Source organism: Rhinolophus sinicus, linkage group LG12 (assembly GCF_036562045.2).
Source record: "Rhinolophus sinicus isolate RSC01 linkage group LG12, ASM3656204v1, whole genome shotgun sequence".
In the NCBI taxonomy this organism is placed as follows: domain Eukaryota; kingdom Metazoa; phylum Chordata; class Mammalia; order Chiroptera; family Rhinolophidae; genus Rhinolophus; species Rhinolophus sinicus.
In genome coordinates, this window is record NC_133761.1 from 1,966,120 (window position 1) to 1,988,210 (window position 22,091).

The window sequence follows — 22,091 nt, forward strand, 5'->3', positions numbered from 1 at the left end:
TGTTCATGAAAGATTTCATCTTAAAAGAACAAAAGGAAAACACAGCGATGACCACACAAATTATGCCACTTGGATCAAAGAGATGATACGACTGTCTGTGAGACACCATCCCATTTCCTCCCAGCAAACAATTTGCTTTATGTAAATATATACATCAAAAGAGTTCGGCCATTAAAATGTCACTTTTGAAATAATCACCCCGCGTGCTGGCAAGAGGGCAAAGTCTGGTCTGACCGCCCCCCACGTGGGGAGGTACTTGCAGCTGCCTCCTCTCCTGCAGGGCTCGGGGGGTTTCAGTCTCCTGAGCTCTGGGGGCTGCTGCCACCAAGGACCTGCAGGTGGGCTCAGGCCCCTCTGACAGACACTGGAGATGTTTAAAATACCTGAAGATGCTGACGAGCAGGTGCAGGGTGAGCTGCTGTATCTGGGCGTTCAGCCTCTGCTGCCAGGCCCGCCTGCAGGCTCGCCCGTCATTTAGGTCAGTGCTGGCCCGGAGGCGAGTGCGGTCCAGCTCGTGGTGCAGCTGGAGGCCCTGGACTCTGGAGGGAGCAGACAGAAGCGGTTCTGTGATCCTGGTGCCTCGCAGCAGAGAACTCCCAGGGAGAGGGTGAGTTCTGGCAGGTGCCTTAGCACATTTAGGAGGCTGAGAATATCCATCAATAACTTAGGGGGCATTAAAAAGACATCCCTGGAGTTGATTCACTTCCCAACATAGTTTAGTAGTGCAGACCTCACAGAGGCCTTCAGTTTGCCCACATTTTCATTCTGTCCCCCATGCTCTGTCCAGCGAGGGCACACACTCCCCTTCCAGCATGGCCAAAGGGTTTCCAGCTCAGGCCTCTTGACTAGCAGGTCAGAGCTGCTTGTGTGGGACACCCCACACCCTGCCCGGGCACACTCGCATGCACCAAACATCCTGGCCTGCCAGGGGACGGTCACTTACTCATCTGGGTGTCCCCAGGGACAGGACTAGCAGCTGTCTCTGTAACCCATGAGCCCGCAGCAGACATGTCCCAGCCTCCCCAGCGCCAGCCACGGCTGCACTCTTAGATAATGCATCTTGGGAAACCAACAGCATTCCCAGGTTTTAAATACACAAAATAGATGACCCGATGTGTGTCTGTCCCATCAATATCCCCTGAGCACTGACTATATGCCAGGCTGAGTGTGGGACGGCGCAGATGTCAGCAAAGTCTATCTGTGTGGGGCTTACAGGCGAGTGAGAAGAGAGGGAAACAGATGAATGCATCAGAAAATCTGAGGACCGGAGAGTCCAGGCCAGGAGTCAGAGTGCGGCGACGGCTAGAAATCGGCCAGGCTGGGTGCTGGACAAGAGCTCATCTAGAACCTCGGACCTGGGACGTAAAAGGTAAGACACACGTGGCCGTGAACAAATGGGGGGCACCCAGCTGCCAAAGGCCCCACATGGGGGCGGGGTGGTGGTGAGATCAGGTCCCAGTGCTCAGCAAGGGCCGGTGCAGGACAGGGGTGCACTCTGGACCCCCACGTGAGGAGAAGCTGCTGGGGCGGGTGCCCCCAACCACAGCCAGGAAGGGGTGTGAGCAACTGTGAGGCGGCACCAGGCTGCTTGGGTACCACAGAGGCAGAAACCGCACTGACTTTCTGCATGAAGATGCACAGCGCTGCCTGCAGCAATATCTCTTCCCGTCTCTGTGCGGGACAGTCCTGCAAAAAGAGGCTGCCCACCCCCCGCCAGCCCTCCTTCCCCCTCCCAGACACTGGGCCAGCATGGCCCTGAGCCAAAGCCTGCCCGTGAGGAGTGGGGCCCCCTCTCCCTGCCCCCCAGGTTGGGTGGGACAGGGAGGACACACTTCTGATGATCCCATTAGGCAGAGGGACAGAGGATTGCTAGGCAGCCTGTTGTCCCTCCCAGCTGAACACTGCATGTGGACACACGTTCCAGAACGCTGTGGGGAGACTGGCCGCCATTGCCCAGGCCACAGCCGCAGAGCCTTTGCAGACGTGCCACCGACCACACACAGGCCAGTTCACATTTATAAACGAGCACATCCCACCATTGCTTTGGCGGGGAGAGGGGTCCAGGAATCCGACCCTCTGTGTATGTTCTAGAACTCGAACGATTACACATGGACCGAGGCAAGAATCCCATCTTACTGGGGACGCCTGACCAAAGCCACACTTGAGAATCTGCACCCAACACCAGCAAACCTCAGTCCTTGAATGTCACACTCCAGAAGTCAGGTCAGGGGAAAGTGGCTTTTGCTTATCAGCAAGTACACAGATGAGGAGGAAGGCAGGTTTTGCAAAAGCACTCTCCCCGGGCCTCCTGGCTCGGGCTCCTGGCGGGCCGCAAAAGAAAAGCCTGTGGACTCACACCCCCAGCCCAGGGAGGACACACATTCCGCCGTGGGCCTTGGAAGTTTTCAGATGAGGGAGCACTAATAAGGGCGGCACTCCTACATGTTTTGCAGCAACTATCCAGGTAGAAGGAGCAATGGCTGAATTGTGTTCCTATGTTGCAGTCCTAACTCCCAGGGCCTCAGAAGGTGACTATATCAGGAGATAAGGTCTATAAAGAGGTAAAATGAGGGTGTCAGGGCAGGCCCTGATCCAGTCTGACTGGTGTCCTTACAGGAGGAGAGGAGGAAACACGTGCACAGAGGGACGACCACGTGAGGACGTGGGGAGGACACGGCCGTCTGCACGCCGAGCAGAGAGGCCTCAGGAGAGACCAGCCCTGCCCACACCTGGGTCCCCAACTTCCGGCCTCCAGGACAGTCAGACAAGAAATGTGAGTTGCTTCAGTGGTACCTGTTACAGCGCGAGCTGACTGACACACAGAGAAGGGTCAGAAATCAGAACAGACAAGCCAGGGAGCAGACACAGACGGGGCGTAGCCCCCCGCTTCTCCTGCGGCTCACGGGCCTCCGCTCTGCCTTCATCTGCTCTCCCAGCAGACAGAAGAAAGGGGGACGTGGTCCCCACCGACTTCCCCACAAGCAGCACGGCCTGGCTCCTTGCTGTGCGCATCCTGCCCCACACGTCCACAGATGCCTCTGGAGTCTCCCTGACCGCGGTCCACCCCACGGGCTGGGAGGACTAAACGCAGGATCTCCCGCTACCGTGTCAGTAGATGCCAAAGGAAACACGTGCTCAGTGGGACGGCCTGTGGGAGCCCTGGCACTGCCCATGCTGCACGCATGTCCCTCCCGGGGCGCCAGACGCACCTCGGTCCCACACAGCGGTCCCCACACCCCTTTCCCCCAGCCCAGAAGCAACACGTGTAAGGGTCCCCACCAAGCCTCTCCCCACGACAGGGGCCGCAGGGCCCACAAAGCCTGAAATATTGATTATCTGGCCCTTTTGGGAAGAAGGTTGCTGATGCCTGATTAGGCCAACGAATTTTAGCAGAAGTGATGCGGAAAACCGTTCACAGCTGCGAAGCAACGCAGGCAAAAAGGACAGCACTGAAAGGGCGCCAAGGGGCCAACAGAGAAAGACAGCATCTTCCTCCAGGACGACGGGTCACACCTGTCAGGGTCCCCAGGACTGACAGGGTCACGGGCAGGGGCCATATCTGTTCTGCTCGCTATTCCACACGCTGCCTTGTGTGAGGCACACGGTGGGTGTTAGAGACATATCGGGGTGGGGGGGTGAATAAACGAAGGAGAAGTAGCTTCACGGCTCACTGGGGGCTTCCCGGGGCGGATGTGACCACCACCTGACTGGCAACAGGGCCACGATTCGTGTTTAAACAAGATCAGAATGAAGACAAATGACTTTTGCTTTTAAAAAATCACCAATAATTCCCAAACGCTAACTACATAAAACATGCATCCACAATGGAAGACTGGCAAACGTAGTCAGAACCGGCAAGTACAGCACTTGAACCGAGATGTTTCCAAACACAGTTTCCGACTTTACCTCTGAATGAACATCTGCGCGGCCAGGAGAGGGACATCGGGGACGTCCATGTTGTCACTCGAGTAGGTGATGCTCCCGTTATCAATATTGATCAGAATTAAACCATCAGCTTCCTATGAATTAAGTGTAAAGACTGACGTGAGAATTTCAATTTACATACAACTTTGGAAACTCCAACATACATTTTGCGTTCACCAAGACAGTGTCATTGTTAATTAAATTACCCTTCCTAATATGTACACAGAGCCTTTATAATATCTCTACACAAGAATGCAGCAACTGCCATGAGTTATGTTACAGAGCTAAATGCCTGTGTCTGAGTCAAGATTCCAATACGTGTTGTCAGGATTTCACCTACCCTGGTACAAACACTGTCGGTGCTACTTCAGGGAGCCTGGAGAGAACATTCCAGAACTGCAATGAGAGCAACACCGACATTCAACACCTAACACGTTGGTTCAGCCTCCCTGCCAGCTCTGCCCTCCAAGAACCAGAGAGTGGGCAGGGCCCTGTACTCGCTGACCACACACACACACGCACTCACACACTCAGCATTTTTGAAATATGTACATGGATTACTTATAAAGTCTTATCTGTGGCAAAATACACAAATAATGAGTTATGCACTAGAGTCCTGCAATTCAACAGTCCCCTGGAATGTGTCGCTGGAATCTCTCTGAAGATCGCCCCTCCCAGCTGGGAGTGGAAAAGTGCACAGACGACGTCCGCCCTGGGAACACACAGAGGCACTAAGTCAGCGGGTGAACAGCGGTGCCCTTCGCAGACATCAGTGCCAAATGTTCGCAGGTCACCGCACAGAGGTGCCGCGGTGTGGCCTCCAGACTCCCAGCACCACAGACAGAAACACCCAAACCCCAAAGGCTTTCAGTTAAAACCGGCTGCTCGTACTGAAACCCTCCAGGACAGGTGAACCATTACAAGGGATCCCTTCATGACTGCTGACTGGAGCTGTTAAGTAAACACCACAAAATGTTTCCCTTCTGAAGGGTCTGATGCAAGACAATTTTTCCCCCCTAATGACTAAAAAAGAAACACAGTACTAAACTTCAGAGCATGGCCTATTTTATTCTCATTTGCAAGACGGACTGGGTGACGCTTTTCCGTTCCTTCCAGGAAGGTCTGAATGGCCTTTTCTTAAAGTGTGTTTGTCCCCTGGTGAGTCACTCATTTTGGCAAGCACAGGAAGACACGCAGCTCCTTCCTAGGAAGGGCCGGCCAGCACCACACTTATTGCCTTTCTGGGGATTTGCTCTAAAAGGAAACACAGGGCATGGGGGCCACGCCTGAGGACTATTGGGGACAGGTAGGAGTGCACGGTAGGAAATGAAAACCTACCTGTCGGTGAACACCTGTACAGGTAAAGCGCTCAACACCAGCAGTAGCTGGGGAGACGCACATCAAACCCACAGCGTGGTCCCACATCCCACCCACCAGGATGGCTAGGCTCAAAGACTGATAATAACAAGTGTTGGCAAGGACGCAGACAGCAGAACTCTCCTCCATGGCTGGTGGGAATGGAAAACAGGGCGGCTGCTTCAGGAAACAGTCTGACTGTGTCTCAAACACAGAGTAACCATCAGACCCAGCCAATCCACTCCTCAGTGAGTGAAAACACAGGTCCACACAAAAACCTGCCCATGGAGTTCACACAGCTGCATTCTTGACAATAGGCAAAAGGTAGAAACAACTCAAATGTCCATCGACTGATGAATGGACAGACTGAATAGTACACCATACAATAAAACCCCATTCGGCAGTAAAAACCAAGTCATGCTACCTGCTACAACGTGGGTGAACCTCACAAAGCATAGTGAGCGAAAGCGGCCGGACCCCAGAGGCCATGTAGTGAGTGGGTCCTCCCCTGACAATCCACAGGTGTGGAACAGGCAGATCCAGAGAGACACGGAGGAGATGGTCGTTGCCGGGGTCTGGCGGGGACAGAAAGGGGGTGACAGCTGATGCACAGAGGCTTTCTTTGTGGGGTGATGAAGCCATCCAAAATTAGGTGACCCAACTCTACAACGTTACTGAAAGCCACTGGATGGTACATTTTGATCAGGTAAACTTTGTGGCATATAAATTATATCTGAATGAAGCTGTTTTAAAGAACCCAACCTGATCTGCCTGCTGGCAGTGTCACAGTATGTGTTACAAACCCATGACATCAGCTCACCATCTAAATGTGTGCCATCTGCAGTCAGCATAACAGTAAAAACAGTTACCACATACTAAGCCCCTACTGTGTGCCGCCGCTGTCCTAGCGACTCCGTGTATCCTCACCGTAACAATGAGGCGAGCAGTTATTGGTCTTTACAACCAGGACACTGAGGAGTTCACGCTGTCACGGGCCAAGCACACAGTGAGAAAACGGCCAAAGGACTCAGCAAGGCCCGCGAACCCCACTGGCTCTGACCAACGTGCTGCATGCACAGGCATTTCCTAGGAAGACGGTCCACAGGACAACAGAAGCTTCGTAAAAGAAAAGAGAGAAAACAGAGAGCAGCAACAGTGGCAGGTACTGTCCACCAAGCCGCAGTCACACGCTGGGCGCTGGGTGGGGGCGCCGGGCAGCCTTCAGCTCGGAGCCCTGCCCGTGACAATGCGTCCTTGCCCCACTTCACAGATGAGGAAACTGAGGCTTAGCAAAGTAACTCACTCAAGGTCGGGAAACTAGTAAGCGGCAGAGGCCACACTTGAAACCGCAGGGGGTGGTGCGAGGACACATGAGGCCGAACACCGTGTGTGTGTGGGGGGGGCGCCTGGCGCACACGTGCTCAGGGATGGAAGTGACCCGATCTCACTGACCCTGTGACCTCAGCCCTCAGTTCAGGCACTTCCAGAGCAGCTTCCCATGAGTCCCTGCCGTGGGCTCCCAAGAACTCGACGTTCTCGCTCACACGGTCGACACCTAACCTTGCTGACTTCTTCGAAGTGGTCGAGGTGGCAGCCCATGAGGAAGGACGTGGGAGCCATGACAAAGTCCAGCATCTGCCCCGACAGGATGGGCACGAACGTGTGCTTCCACTGCAGGGGGTGCAGGTAGACCAGGAAGCACTCGGTCACCAGCGTCAGCAGGGCCCAGTTGGAGGAAAAGAACACGGTGCGTTGCTCCGTCAGGAGGCACGTCAGGATCTGGGGGCCAACAAACCATGTGCACGCTGAAGGCGGGCGCGGTCAGCTCCCAACGCTCATAAACACACCGCCACCCAGCAAACCCAGACGGGGACAGCTTCCACCCAGGGGGTGGGGGCACCCCTGCTCCAGCTGCGCAAACGAAAGCCACTCGGACCCCCCCCCACAAAAAGTGCTATCTGCAGACAGCGGAGTGAGTGTCAGCTTGAAGCAGGAAACATGAACGCTTCGAGGCTGCGGGTCCTCAGCACTGTGGGAGACGCTTGCGTTTGAATCGTCTCTGATACAACTGCAGTGCTGATGCCCATTTCAGCCAATGGGCACGAGACTCCCAGGTGTGACAGGGACGCACCTGCAGCGTCTTCTCAGGTCTGAAGCACAGCAAGGGCAGGTGGAGGTCCAGGTCGATGACTGGGCTCTCGGGGTCCGCGCGTGAGGGAAACACGACCTGGAGGGGTTTCATGTTATAAACCTGCAAAGACCAATTTCCGTAATTAGTTCAGAGAGCTGCTCCCGGCGAAGGCTGAACTGCGTGAAAATTCACTGTTTGAGCTCAGAAAGCATCTGAGTGAGGAAATCCTTTTGAAGACTCATGCTGTCACTCTGCATGTCACAGAACAATAAAACAGTCTAGTGATATACAGGACCGCCAGTAATGGTCCACACGTAAACTGAGTACTTCACGCCCTTCGCAGCCAAACTTCCTTAAACTCTAATGAATCAGCCACCTGCTCATGGGCGAAACAAAGATACACTGCCACCCAGGCACAAATTTTAAACCAAGCGTGCTCGCATTAATTGTAGCTAGTCCGCATTGTCCTTAGTTACTGCATAGTATGTATTCTCTGAGTATGTTCAATTTAATAGTCAAAGCTCCTTAAAGACATATAATTCAAAAAAATTTAAGAAAGACACTTTATTTTTCTAAATATTATTTTAAAATAACACCTCGGGGGCGGCCGGTAAGCTCAGTTGGTTAGAGCGCGGTGCTCTTAACAACAAGGTTGCCGGTTCAATCCCCACATGGGCCACTGTGAGCTGCACCCTCCACAACTAGATTGAAACAACTACTTGACTTGGAGCTGAGGGGTCCTAGAAAAACAGACTTAAAATAAAAATTAAAAACAAAAAGTTTAAAAAAGAAAAAACACTTCAAATTCCATATTTACAGAACGCCTCCTATGTGTTAAAGGCCTGGGGGCACCAAGGCGGAAGCTGTGGTCCCCTCCGCTTAGGGAGTTCAGCCAGGCCAAGGAGACAGGCCGTGAAGAGTCGGTTTCTACCTCCCGTGGTATCAGCCACACAGGGGGTGCTCAGGAAACGCTGGGTGCCTGCCCCGCCCCCTTGAAGCGCCCCTGATTCAGCAGAATAGAATGATCCATGTGTGAGCAAAGCACTGGGGCAAAGCATGGGGAGAAGCAGTCAGATCTGACGGATGGAGAGGCTTCCTCCAGGAGAAGCCTGGGAGGTCGAGAGCCTGAGAGAAGCAGAGGGAAGCAGAGGGAAGCAGAGGGAAGCAGAGGGAAGCAGAGGGAAGCAGAGTAGCACAGGTCCCCCAGAAACGCGTGCAGTCAGTGTCATTTTGTTCTGACAGTGATGCGATGCCGTCAAACTTAACTCCTGTTTATGGCAGTCAGCCTAGGGGACCACTGGGCTCCTTAAAAGTCATTTTACTTAAAGTCGCAGAACCTGCTGGTGACATTGAGTGAGGACTTACTGTACTGGGTGGAGAAAACAGGTCACAGAACAAAATATTCACAATTCATACTTCTGGTGGTCTTAGTCACTTGTCTAAGTGTATTTTCATGCAAAAAAAAAAAAAAAAAAACGACTAATTTCTGACAGTGAGGACATTTACAAGTGCCTCCTAGCTATACTTGGGGCCTCCCCTGCTTTCTTGTAGCCGTTTGTCTATAGAAACAAGACACATTAAAAATTCAGCAGATTCACCTAGTTGAACAATAACATCCTTTTTATTTAAAACAAAACAAAGTAAAGCAGTTAAATGCTCCAAGTGGTGACAAATTATTAATGACTGTAAAGTGTGTACAAAAGATTCTCCTCAGTGTTTCAAAAGACAAAGGTCAACCAGCTACCTATGGAAAGATGAAAACCAAACACAAACGGAAGTCACTCTGCGGGGATACTGCTCAACCCCTGGGACACCCACGGCTTGTGCTGGCGGCTTGATGGTTCTTAAGACTCACGCCCTCTGAGGCGGGTTCTGTTGTTCTGCCCACTTTACAGATGAAGAAACTGAGGAGGGAGAGCTATTTTAAGTAACTGCTTTCCAAATTCCAGCTTGATTGGCACACCAGAAAAAGAATACGCTTCACATTCAAAGCAACACAGAAAGTGTCTCGGGTGCAGTAAGAAGAAAAATATGTGCCCTGTGTACACCCAGTAATACCCATGATGTGAAAAGCTAGTGAAATCAGACCCACTTGTCGGCAGAGAGAAACCAGAGTGGGCCCAGGTCGCCGGTGCTCCCCATGTCTGCTCTCCTCGGGCTGGTGGTCAGAGAAGGGACACTGGCCTGGGGCCAGAGGCTGGGCGCTGCCTCCCAACAGGCTGCTGCAGGGTCTCACGCCGCGTCCCACCCGCACAGACCACAGATGCCCCGACACAGAGGTGACAGGACACACACAAGAACTACATGTCGCTACCACATTCACAACACCCTCTAAACTGACATTCCTTGGCAGGGGGTTCCAGAAAATACTGCTGAATCAGCTCCTGTGTCAGATGAGAACCTTGACCTCAACTGACCTCTCGGGTTTCCTCAAGACAGTTAATAGCCACTGTTCCACGACATTCCCCGAAACACTATGGCCCTTCTATCGACTTGGACCCAATAGCTAAGGACACTTGCTAAGGGGGGATCACAGTGACAAGCTGGATCCAGACTAACCCCGCACTCAGACAAGCGCACGAGCCCCACAGGGAGGAGCCCATTCAATGAGCACCACAACCTAATACGAAACACAGGTCCGTCCATCACTCGTTCGCTGAACAGCTATCTGCGGAGCGGCAATGTGCCAGGCGTTAAGGTCAGCCCTGGGGACGCAGTCCTGAACGTGGCCTCTGTCCTATGCTCAGAGTCTGACGGAGAAAATGGACGTTAAATAAAAATCACACACACACCTACAATCCCTAACTGCAGACTAGGAGCCTAACCGACATCTGAGCCATGACCTCCGAGGAGCTGGCCACGAGAAAATGGAGAGGGCGGGACTCCTGGGAACAGCACGTGCAAGAGCCCTGTGGCAGCACCTGTGAGGGCTTGGCGGAGTCCAGTGCAGCTGAAGAACAGTGAGCAAGGGGGTAAGTGACACAAGACAGAGCTGGTCAGTGACACAGGGCAGGGATGCAGGACTGGGTGAAGGCAGACCACGAGAAACCGTTGCAGGGTTTTAAGCACAAAAGGAGTCTAATTTATGGATTTCAACCATCTTTCCAGCCACTATGCAAAGGATGAAGTCAATGACGGGTCAAGAATGGAAGTGGAGAGATGAGTGGTTGGTTCCCGAAGTCATGCAGGTGGGAGAAGCCGGGGGCCCAGAATGGGGCGGTGGCAGTGGATGTGGGCAAAGTGCAAACAGACGCGGAGGCAGACTGGTCAGGTGTGACAGGCAGAGCAAAGGTGGGGTGATGAGAAGAGGTGTCGATAATGACACCCCCACATACACTTTCTCACTGAGGGTGGTAGAAATGAAGAACCAAATACTAATTAATTCAAGAGTCCAAGATACAGAAAATTGGTGTAAGTACTATTTATGCCCTTCATAGGTTCAAAGGCAGAATAGGAAAAATGCGAGTTAACCCTAAAACTGTTGTGAACTCAGGGATCCTGTTCACTGCTGTAGCAGGTCCCCAGTGAACTTGCTGAGTTTATAGAACAAGAACGTAAATTTGATGATTTCACTGCACAATAAAAAAAAAATACCAGTTACCCGGGTAATAAAGATGAGTGTCTCTGCACAGAACAAGCTCTCAGTAAATTTCCCTACAAACATTTCTGGAAGCAGGAAGAAGGCAGATAGGCAGGCTGCTCTGACTCTGGGTCTGGCGTGAGTCTGACAGGGTTTTCTCCCTGGCAGACTGCTGAGTTTAGGGTCCTATTACAAACATACATTTTCAGTCACATGTCTCCTGATAAATGCTTTCAACTGTCGATAATAAAATGTAAACTAAGATTAATATGTATCATCTTCCACAAGGGACTAATAGAGTGAAACTGATTCACTATTTACTATACATTTCAAGATGTTTATTTAATAGGTGTCTTTAAAAAAAAAAAAAGCATCCTATCATTAAACTAGTTTGAAAAATGCTGCCTCAAACAGGTTTTATCACATAGCTTAACAGTGTGACCTGCTACTCAACAAAAGGGGAACGTGGCCTGCATTTCTCCAACGTCTTTAACCCTGGAACCCTCGTGTCATGAAACAGCCAATAACATCGCAGAACTAGGGGTCCATGGAACCCAGTTTGGGAAATGCTTGTCTATTACTTAACTAACATAATGGCACTGTGAATAACAAAATATATATACATATATACACCAGTTACTTTTCATTAATCACTTTGGACAGGAGAAAACATTAAGAAACTAAATATAATACCCAATATTCCAGCCAAAATGGAAATTTGTAACTAAATTCTGTGTTTTCTTCACAACAAACCAAAGGGGACTTTTACTAGCTCAGAACCTATTTATCATGAGCCACTCAGCAAAACTCAAGCCTCCACATTTGACTTTAGAACAAAATTTCATTTCTAAATTTTTAGAAAATAAATTTCTAATTTACATTATTTGTTTTTTGACCTTTAGAAATGGTGTAAAAATAAAAAAAACACTTCTGTAAGGAACTTAAAAAGCATAATTTAAACACAGCTAGCGCTTAAGAAATCATTTAAAACATTTAAACCATCTTCATCCTGTTACTTGTACTATTTGCAAAGGAAAAACGTAAGATAATTACCAAGTGGAGTGGCCCAGGCGGTGGGCTAGGGATTAAAGATAGTTTTGCAGCAAAATCTTTTATATGATTGTCCACTTCAAAATCTTTACAGGACTTCAGATGAGTCAATAAACTGAAATTAAAAACAAAAGTCAAACCACAAAATACATATGAGAATCCAGTTGTTCCCCTTAGCATTTGTAATCAAAGCAGAACTCTCTGCAAGGGCCTTGTCAGCAATTCCAGGATTTTCATCCATAGGAGGGTGGCTACCCAGAGTGGGCGGCGTGCCTGGGAGAGGTACCAGGGGAGTTTGGGGTTTTTTTCAGGGGGCTGGGAGGTGCTGGCTGCCTTCTGTTTCTTGATCTGGGACTGGTTACATGAGTGTGTTCCCTTTGTGAAAAGTTACTGGACTGTTTGCAGGTCTCTGTATGTGTTATACTTCAGTAAGGAATAAACAACCTCGCAAAGGAAAGTGCTTGAGAGTTTGTTTCCAAAATGCATCCTGACGTTCGAAGTATATGATATAAAAACATAATGGAAAAATGGGTGCCTGGGGCAGCGGGGCTGGGAAAGGACTGCAAGGGGCACGAGGGAACTTCCGGGGTGATGAAAATGACCTGTTTCACTGTGGTGGTTACACAGGTGTACACATTTGGCAAAACTCAGCCAACTGCACACTCAAAATGGGTGGGCTTTAGTGCCTGTTAATCGTAACTCATAGATGTTAAAGTGTTCACGCCCATAAAATGGATAAACTCTGGGGACACTGCTTTTCTAAAAATTACAAAAATGGCCAGTGCAATGCATGTTGTACTAGACACACTCATTTGTTCATTCACTTGACTCTTTCCCTCAGAGACTTTGGGTGATGCACCACGTGATAAGCCCTGGGCTGGCCCCCGAGTCAGTGACCATGAAAGCCAAAGAGACACAGCTCAGCTCTCCGGAGGGGCAGCTTTCAAGTCAGTGTCGATGTTTAGACAGTTAAAGATTCTACCAAAAAAGGTAATTTTTAAAATGCAAATACAACTCATCAGCACTAACAGCAGCCTGCTGGTTTTCTCAGGAGAAGTTTTTCCTGATTTGTGCCTCTTTTTTAAAAACCCAAGGAAATCCACATCTTGCACATTAACTTTGGTCTTGTCTTTCCTGTCATCCCAGCCCCGTGTTATCATTTCCAGAAGGAGCGAGGTGGCCAAACCTGAGCCTGCCCCTGATGGCCCATGTGCAGTGGTGGCCGTGGTCCAGAGCGCCCAGCGTGACACTCACCAGGAAAGGCAGTCCCTGAAAGCGTTGTAATAGGGGAACCTGGACACCACGCACACCGCGTAGGGCAAGAAGCCGCCAGCCATGCTCCCGCTCAGCCGGGATGGCTCCCAGTGTGCCTGGCCGTTGTAGAAACAGTGCTCACCCTAGAGAAACAGCAACAGAGACCTGTCACCTCCTGACCCACCTGGAAGAGCACCCTACCTGTGTTCAAGAGCATCAGCATTTCCAGACGGAAACGGGGCTTCAGAGGCAGGACAGAGTCGACCCTCTCCAAGACAGGGGCCATGCTCAGCTTTCACCGCCAAGCCGGAGTGAGCACTGGCCTTTCAACCCATTTTGCCGGCCCCACTGGGTGCCTGCTCCATAGAGGAGCAGAGGTTACAAAGGGGCAAGGTGCGCCCCTGCCCTGGAGAAGCTGGCAGGTTTGAACGAGAAGGAATGCAGTTACAACACAGCGGGACACAGAAGGGGCCACAGGGCTCGGATTAAAAAGGAAGACATGCAGCAGTATTCGTGGGTGCCTGGGAACGAGGTGGGTGTCTCGGGCAGGAAGAGGGAGCCGGAGGGATCTTGTTCATGACAAGGGATCTCAGCCGGAGAAACAGCACAGCCCCCGGTTCCATAAGGCACAGCTCACTGGAGAGCTTCCAAGTGGCATAATATTTGGGGCCTACATCCTGGGCCCGGGGGTTGGGGCTATTTGGGTAGGGCTGGAGGGGCATGATCTCTTCAGTTTGGGACTTTGGGACTTGAGGTACTAGTAAGATAGCCAGGTAAAGGCAGAAGCCCAGGAGACAGTCAGCTATGCCATCTGTCTACCCACCAATATTGAATGAACACGCACCACTCTGGAGTCAGTCTGCTTCAGTTCAAATCCTGATTGCTGTGTGACCTCAAGCAAGTCACTTAACCTCTCTGTGCCCCCATGTTCTCATCTGGAAAATGGGGATGGCACTCATCACCCAACCTCATTCATTGCGGTAAGGATTAGATGAATTGCTATGCGTTTGGGTCATGCCTGGTGCTGAGCTGCTCACACGCATGGGCTGCTGGTGTTATTATGACTGTCAAAGTCAGAGTAGAGCCCGGGGGACGGCCTTGGTTAGAATGTTACATGTCCAGGACGGGCAAATCCACTGAGGCAGAAAGTAAATGAACGACGAGTAGGGACTGTTACGTTCTGTGTGTTTCACCACAGTAGACATACACCTCAACCCCCACCTGGGGGGTCACCTACGTGCAGCGGCCGGTAGAACTGGGCAACCACGCCATACGTTCTAGTCCCACAGACGTCGGTCAGCACCAGGAAGTGGACACCATCCTCCTTGGGTTCAGAGGCCACACACAAGCCTCCTGTACATGGAGAGAGAACAGTTTGTGAGGCCTGGGGAGACGGCTGCTTCCTGGGCACAGCAGGGGCGGAGGGGTCCCAGCTGGTCCCGGGTTATAATCCCTGAGACCAAGGAACGGCATCAATTTCTCGGGGAAACGACCAGACAGGTACTTATGTCAAGTCCTCCATCTGAGCTTCCTATACCGGCCACTGTCACATTTCTCTAAGACCAGTGAAAAGCTTGATGCTTCCAGGAATGGGCCAGTTTGGGGGAAAAACGCAACCTGTGCTTCTGGTCCTAGGGACTCAGAAAACGGGGTAGGAGGGGGTGGCACTGGCTAACCAGACGTCATTTAACCCACCTGCCAGGCCCGGAAGCACCATACACAAACTGTGCACGCCGGCAATGCTACAGCTCATCTCCTAGGCCTCAGTGTTCCAAGAAATGGGGGCTGCGCTAAGCAATCTAAGCGGCCTTTTAGCTGTGAAACACCAAAGACCAAGACAGCTCAGTCCCGCGACAGGATGCAGGGGCCTGGGGGGCTGGGGCCTCCAGTCCTGCTTTCCTGAGTGTGCTGGCTTCCATACCAGGTCACTGGTGTGGCCCTAAGGCCCGGGTCCCGGGCACAAGGTACCTGGGAAGCACAGCTGGGGCAGGGCGAGCAGGTCCACACCGTTGGGGATACAAACGTCCTCAGAGTCCGGCCCGCGAGGACCCTCCGGGAGGCCGTTCCCGGGCTCTGCTCTGGGCTTCTCTCTCTTCTTCCTGAAGGAGCGCCTCTTGGTTTTGTTCAGAGCCACACAGTTCGCACCAGCCGTCTGGCTGTCCTCTTTACTGACAAAGGGAGGGACAAACACAGACAGAACCTCCGGATCGAGAGAAGGAAGATGCATGCCTCCCCTTTTCTGAGCAACCTAAAACAAGCGGAAATACGAGTTAGCGCCTGGCGTCGGGCCTTGTCCTGCTGTTCCTTCCATCGAAGCAGCCACTGTTTTCTTTGTCTCCCCTCGAGCCACACGAGCATTGTCCAGCGCATGGCTTCTCCCACCAGTGGCCCAACAGGAAGGGCAGCCTTGGAAGTTGCTTTTAGGAACTTCTCAGGCCCAACCAATGTTCAGGCAAGTCGCATGCCCACTGGGAATCTGGTTCTGCGCCGTTACCCTGGACAGGGTGACATGTCCCTTCTGAACAAAGCCCCGTAGTGTAATGAGTTCAGATCGTGGCTCTGTCTCCAGCTACGGCAGGAAATCACTTCCTCCGAGGCCTTGAGCTTCGCTTTCAAGGGGCAAGTGCAGGAAATATAAAGGGGACACCGGGGAGCCCAGCCCCTTTGGGTCCCCAGGAAGTCCCCGCTTTCCCTCCAGGCTGGTGGGGAGGGCAGTGAAAGGCTCTGTAAATTGTCAGACCCCATGCAAACGTGTTTCCGACCCTGCGCCCTACACGCCAGCGGGGTTGTCACATATATTACTTCTGTCACCACTGACCTGGGGAGGTGGCGAGACGAGTGGGGACACAGAGAAGACACATGTCCTTCCTCAGCTGACCAAATGGTCCCTTGAGATCGATAAAAGGGGGTCGTTCACCTGAATTCTTCTCACTTTAACTTGGTACAAGATTTCTTTTAAGCCTCTTCTTTGCAGTCTTGCCCCAAATAACACAAGGCACGTGGGCTCTCTGTTCTCTCTCTTTTCTGACTACTGTGTCTGGTGGGGTTTTTACTACAGTTACGACAAAACCCACTTTGCTGCCAGACAGCTTTTTGATCTTTCAACGTGTAGGAAATGCAGTCTGTGAGAGAGAAGGAAGTGACACAGGTGCCAAGTCAGCTGGAAATAGAAAAGTCTAGAGCAGGACGCTCAGGGTATAGAGATACAGGAAGGGAAGAGGCCCTTGGGACAGGGTGGGGAGTAGGGAGTGAGGGTCTCTGAGGGACTCTAGAAAGGGCCTCAGGAAGGACATCCAGTCCCCAGGAGAAATGTGACCTTGACCAGCAGAAAAGGAACAGCCAATACCAACATCTCAGTTAGAAATGGCAGTGCCAACAGGGAACTTTTGCATTTAAAAGGATTTATACAATGATAGCATTTTCAGTCACTAAATACACTCCAAAGTCAGCACACTTATTTTTAGGCTACATAATTTAAATTCAGCCAATAATTTCTTTATATTTGGAAAAAAATTTTAATACCAGTAGGGCCCAAGACCAACCATGGGAAATCCAGATTACTGTATAACTTAAGGACCTTTGGTGTATCACGCATGAAAGGAATCCACGTCTTCAGTTACAGGAAACCGTTTCTAATATTTTACTTTCAAAAGCTGGCGGTTCGGACTTAATTAGCTGTGCACCTATACATTCTATTTCTTCCTCACACAAGAAGCCATATCCACAGACACTGGGCAGAACACCAGCCTGTGAACACTCTCGTTGGAGACTATAGTCAGAGAAGCAAATGAGTGTGCTCCAGGCAACACACCAGACGTCCGAGGCCGCCGGCCCCTTTCCTGAACCTTCCCCACTCTGCCTCCCTTTGCTCTTCTTCCTCTGCCCTCCTGCTCCTCAGCAGCCCCCTGCAGACCCCTTCTTTCCAGCTGTACCCCCCCAGGGCTGAGCCCTTGGTCCCAGTCCCTCCTCAGGCCTCTTTCCAGCCTGACTATACCCAACTGCCTCCCACATACCCGGGTGAGTCCCCAAAACTTTCATTTTCAAAAATTAAGCTCCTGCTCGGTTCCCAGCTCTCCACTCCTCAGCCATGAAGGCGGCACCCACAGGGTCTTCAGCGCTGGGACTCCAAGGCTGCAGGCTCTGTCCTCTCACCCCCATCTGCAAACCCACACCCAGGACCAGGGGCCTAAGAAAGGTCTCTAAACACAGCCCCCGCTGTCCCATGTGTAGCACACCGGGCACTGCAAGGCGCATGGCCCAGTCAGTACACCCCCCAGGGACCAATCCTTCAAGGTCTCTGCCGAGGAAATGCCATGGCCTCCTGTACCTGTCCCAAGGATCCCCACCTGCACCTGTGCCCCCTCTCCCAAAGGGGACGCCCCTGTCTGAAGAGCACACAGGGATCACTCACCTGCCCCAACTGGCCCTGGCTCCTGCCACCTGGGGCCGGGCTCTTCCCTGCTGGTCACCCCGCAGACCAGCCTTTCCGTGGGCCCAGAATAGCCCCGCAGAGCCATGTCTGTCCTTCCACAGACCGAAAACTGTTTCTCTACATTGCTACCATTAGTATACATCCCATGTATGTATCATATGTGTGCCTGTGTCACAGGGCAGGCTGACCACCTGGGGTGGCTATGCACTGAGCAGCAGGCCAGCCTGCTTCCGAGACCCGGGTGCCCTCAAAGCCCCACACGACTGAACCCCTCAGTCATTCTCCAAACACACGGGCCTGTCACAAGCTGTGCTTCTCCCTGCTCACACCTCTGCCTGGCACGGGCCCAGCCAACACCCACTTCCTTATTACCAGCAGCCCTCTCCCCTTCACACTCACGGGAGTGGGCCTTTCTCACCCTACAGACAGGACACAGACGTCTCCCAGACTCCCCCGCCCCATCTCCTCCTAGAGCACCTCCTTCCAGACTCCCCCTCAACCCCCTCCCAGAGCGTGGCTGCCCGGTGCAGTGGTACCATAGCACCTTCGGAGCTGAGGGTGAGGTGAGACAGGTACCATATTGTTTTCCTTTCTGTGCCCCCACATCTAGCACAGAAGGTGGCTTAGTGGCTGTCATTCATCCATCCATACTCCAGCACTTGGTGGTCCCTGAGAGGCAGGCTCATTTGATGTGAACACTCGTCATCACACTGAAGCCAATAAAACTCTGTCGTTCCCTCTTTTTATCTCCAGTCCCTTACGGCATTCAGTAAGTCATCACACATCTGTTTTTTTCCATAGTGGAGTCTTTTCCGTTGTTGCCTTTTCTGATTAGATAAGCACTCTAGATAGATTTTACAAAATAACGACGCAGAAATAATAAAACAATAGAAAAGGAAGGCCTCCCCATGGTCCCATGAGTCAAATGTGACACACATTCTTCCCACTTTTTATGTATATGTAAAGCATCCTTTTTTTCGTAAATACAATCATCTCATTTAAATGGTTCCAGTGGCTGTGGGGTTTTTCCCACTTAAGGACACACTGTGGCTGACTTCCCTGTTCTCACTGCGTAGTGTCACAGTGTGGGACGAGTCAGTCGTGCGTTGGCCCAGTCCCCTCCCGAGGGCCAGCTGAACAATGAATCTCACCCGTACATACTTGCCCATGTGCGACTCTTTAATTAGAAGCAATTCCTGAACGTGTCATCCTAGATTTGTTCCAGTGTTACTTTGTGACACATGTGTGGCTGCCCGCTCACCCTGAAGAGACCAGTTCCATTTCCACAGACTCTGCCCAAGTGGTTTTCTGCTCTTCTCTTCCAGATGTGGGTATATGAAGCCCCTCCCCAAAAAGCATCATTTTAGTTTAAAAAAAAAAAAGCTAATTAAAAAGTGAAAACCAGGCCAGCCCTGGCGGTTAGCGCTCCATGCTCCTAACTCCGAAGGCTGCCGGTTCGATTCCCACATGGGCCAGTGGGCTCTCAACCACAAGGTTGCCGGTTCAATTCCTCGAGTCCCGCAGGGGATGGTGGGCTCTGCCCCCTGCAACTAGAAATGGGAACTGGACCTGGAGCTGAGCTGCGCCCTCCACAACTAAGACTGAAAGGACAACAACTTGAAGCTGAACGGCACCCTCCACAACTAAGATTGAAACGACAACAACTTGACTTGGATAAAAGGCCTGGAAGTACACACTGTTCCCCAATAAAGTCCTGTTCCCCTCCCCCAATAAAAAAAAAAGTAAAAACCGTAACACCCTATCAGTGGAGTCACAGATTTTCCGTTGACAACACAGTGGCACTGCTCTTCTCTATAGGATTGGCCTCCTTTGTGAAAGAGAACAGAAATGAATAGATTTTTAAAAAAATGCTCTACAACTGTGCACAGTTGTCAGGAGCCACATGTAGCTGTTTAACTTTAAGTAAATGTAAATGAAATATAAAATCCAGTTCCTCAGTGGCACTAAGCACAAGCACCCAGTGGCCATCTGTGGCTGGTGGCTACCATATTGGAGATGACAGATAACACTGGTTATCATCCAGAGAGTGCTGTTGGGTGGCACTGGTCTAGAAATGGAAAGCCAGGACACTCTCCAGTGAAAACCGTAAACGTGCCTTTGCACACAAGAATTGAGCGACCTGCAAATGAGTAGGAGAGGTGCTCTGAGCACTTTTGCACGACTGTGTGATGGATCTGATGCCTAGTCTCTATCGCAAACAAGGGGTGGAGGGAAACGTCACTAACCACAAAACTCACATGGGGATTGAACTGTATTCTCGAATTCTTTGTCACGATCCTCAACAAAACAAACACCACTTCATCTAGAAATAATAAAACACCGAAGGAGGATACTACACTGTCCTAGGATGAAGCTGGATAGTTCTCATATCTCTGGGCTCAATTTTTATGTCTCACCAAATAGGCACGCCTGACTCACAGAGAAATGGTGATTTAAAAGAGCAAAATTAAAAGTTATTCAAAAGCCTTGGGCAATCAAAATATTCAGAACTGCTATAAAAATAAAACTCAATAAAATCATGTTGGGTTAATTGTACCATTAAAGTAGGCCTTCCACGTAGGACCACTCCAGGAAGCTTAACTCATGTCTTAACGTGCCTTTCCCCCCGGACTCCTTCAGCTACTTTTTTCTCTGCCCTTTGCCAAACCCCTAAGGGAATCGGATTATAGAGTAAAGAGGAAAAAGTTAAAAGGCAGCGTAGCAAACTGCCCACTTGACCTGGGAAAACATGGCAGTCTGTTTGGTTCAGGGAAGTACCACTGGAAACATTCCGTTGATTCATCCTGCTCTCAAAAGACATGTCTCATATAGAGGCAACTGAGAGGCATGTTGTAATCGCGCAAGAAGCAAAGACGCCTGACTGCAGAGAAGACCTGCGAAATGACCTGCTGAAACCGGGCTGTTTCCTAGTATTAGAAGGCAAAGGAGGAAATGCCGTTTGAAAAGTTAGAGGCAGGGAGACCACGCAAGTAAACTGACACGGGTGAGAGGAGGCAGACATCAAAAAGGGGACACAGACATTATAGGGGTTCAGGAAGTGAGAAAGGGGAAGGGAGATGCAGAAATAGAAATTGGCCAAGGAGTAGAGACCTGCAAAGCGTAAGCAGACATTTATCTGGTGAATTTTAGCAACACTGAGCTTCTCTGGGTGACATCCATTCAACCTGCAATCTTACATATGCAAATGCCTTTCTCTGCCCTTCATTGACTTGCTCAGAAAACGGGGCAGTCGAGTTGAGGAGTCTCTGCACGCTGGGCATCACCCCCAACCAGAGGGAAATGACAGCATCACTGAAATGTGGCCGAGAGTAAAGGAGGGCCTCGGACCCATTCAAAAGAAAGCCAGCTTCCAGAGCTAAGAAAAAGTGAGAACACAGGAAAGAAACAAGGCGAATGAGAATGTCCCAAACTGATGCTTTCCCAGGAAAAAGGACGTGCGTTAGTCACTTTGGCTGCTTGGGAGTTGAGACAGAGAAAAGGGGGCGGGGTGAGGGGCAGCCTCTGCTTCAGGTGAGAGAAACAGCGAGGTTTCACCGCAAACCAACCCCACGCAGGCTGGGTAAAGGCGGCCCTTGCGTGGAAACCCTCCCCTCTCCTTACGCTGCGCCCAGAAGCTCACCCGCCCGCCACGGCACCGGGAACCTGTGCAATGAATTAAATTACTCCACGGGTAGCGAGCAGGGCTCGGTGCAGGAGGCCGCGTTTGTCGCGCCCACAGGTCTTGACGTCGTCCCGATGGGAGTGCTCAAGGCCATGCGAGCAGCCAAGGAGGGGACCCCTGGGACAAGCACCCGAGGGATGCCGGCGCCCTCGCCCCGGTAATCGCCGGCATGGCTCCGGCGGGCCCCCACCCCAGGGAGTGCACCAGTGGCAGCCACTCCCGACTACACTGCTGGACGAACACCCGCTGTTCTGCGTACCGGGCAGGTCCGAGGCCGCCGGGCCCGGCCGGACGTCGGGGGCACTGTCTGCACCGGGAGCAGCCGCGCCGGGAGACGCCCCGGGTAAGGGTAGAGGCTGCGGGGGTCCTTCTGGAACCGACTTGGGGTGCGCCAGACCCTGACCCCGCTCACCGATCGTCGCCCGCCTCAGTTTCCCCGTGGGGTCCTTACCTGGTCGGGGCCGCGGAGGCTGTCCCGTGGGGCCCCCAGCAGCGCGCAGAGCTCCAACAGCCCTGAGGGCAGCGCCAGGTGCTGCGGCGCGGCCTCCGCCATGGCTGCTCGGCGGCCGCGGCCCGCTGGGCTCACCCAGCTCGGGCTTCTCCGGCCGCCGGCCCCGCGCTCCGGATGAGTAGCCGGTGGAGTTTGCCAAGGTTGCAGCCCGTGGGGCGGGGCCTGAGGAAA

General features: G+C 51.8%; 1 protein-coding gene across 3 annotated transcripts in view; it reads right to left on the bottom strand.

Annotated features, from left to right (window-relative positions):
• DENND3 (DENN domain containing 3) overlaps positions 1-22,082 on the bottom strand; it is a 46,521-nt gene extending 24,439 nt beyond the window's left edge. For 2 of the 3 annotated variants that reach the window (XM_019724659.2, XM_019724651.2), the window contains exons 1-9: positions 21,861-22,082; positions 15,264-15,543; positions 14,533-14,648; positions 13,296-13,438; positions 12,045-12,156; positions 7,412-7,531; positions 6,841-7,059; positions 3,907-4,019; positions 384-539 (exon numbers count right to left, since the gene is read on the bottom strand). In XM_019724659.2, the coding sequence (XP_019580218.2) occupies positions 384-539; positions 3,907-4,019; positions 6,841-7,059; positions 7,412-7,531; positions 12,045-12,156; positions 13,296-13,438; positions 14,533-14,648; positions 15,264-15,543; positions 21,861-21,962 (1,361 nt within the window). In that variant the 5' untranslated portion in view covers positions 21,963-22,082. The remainder of the gene's footprint in view (positions 1-383; positions 540-3,906; positions 4,020-6,840; positions 7,060-7,411; positions 7,532-12,044; positions 12,157-13,295; positions 13,439-14,532; positions 14,649-15,263; positions 15,544-21,860) is intronic. The other variant, XM_019724645.2, reaches the window with a different exon arrangement.
• Positions 22,083-22,091: the final 9 nt, after the last annotated feature.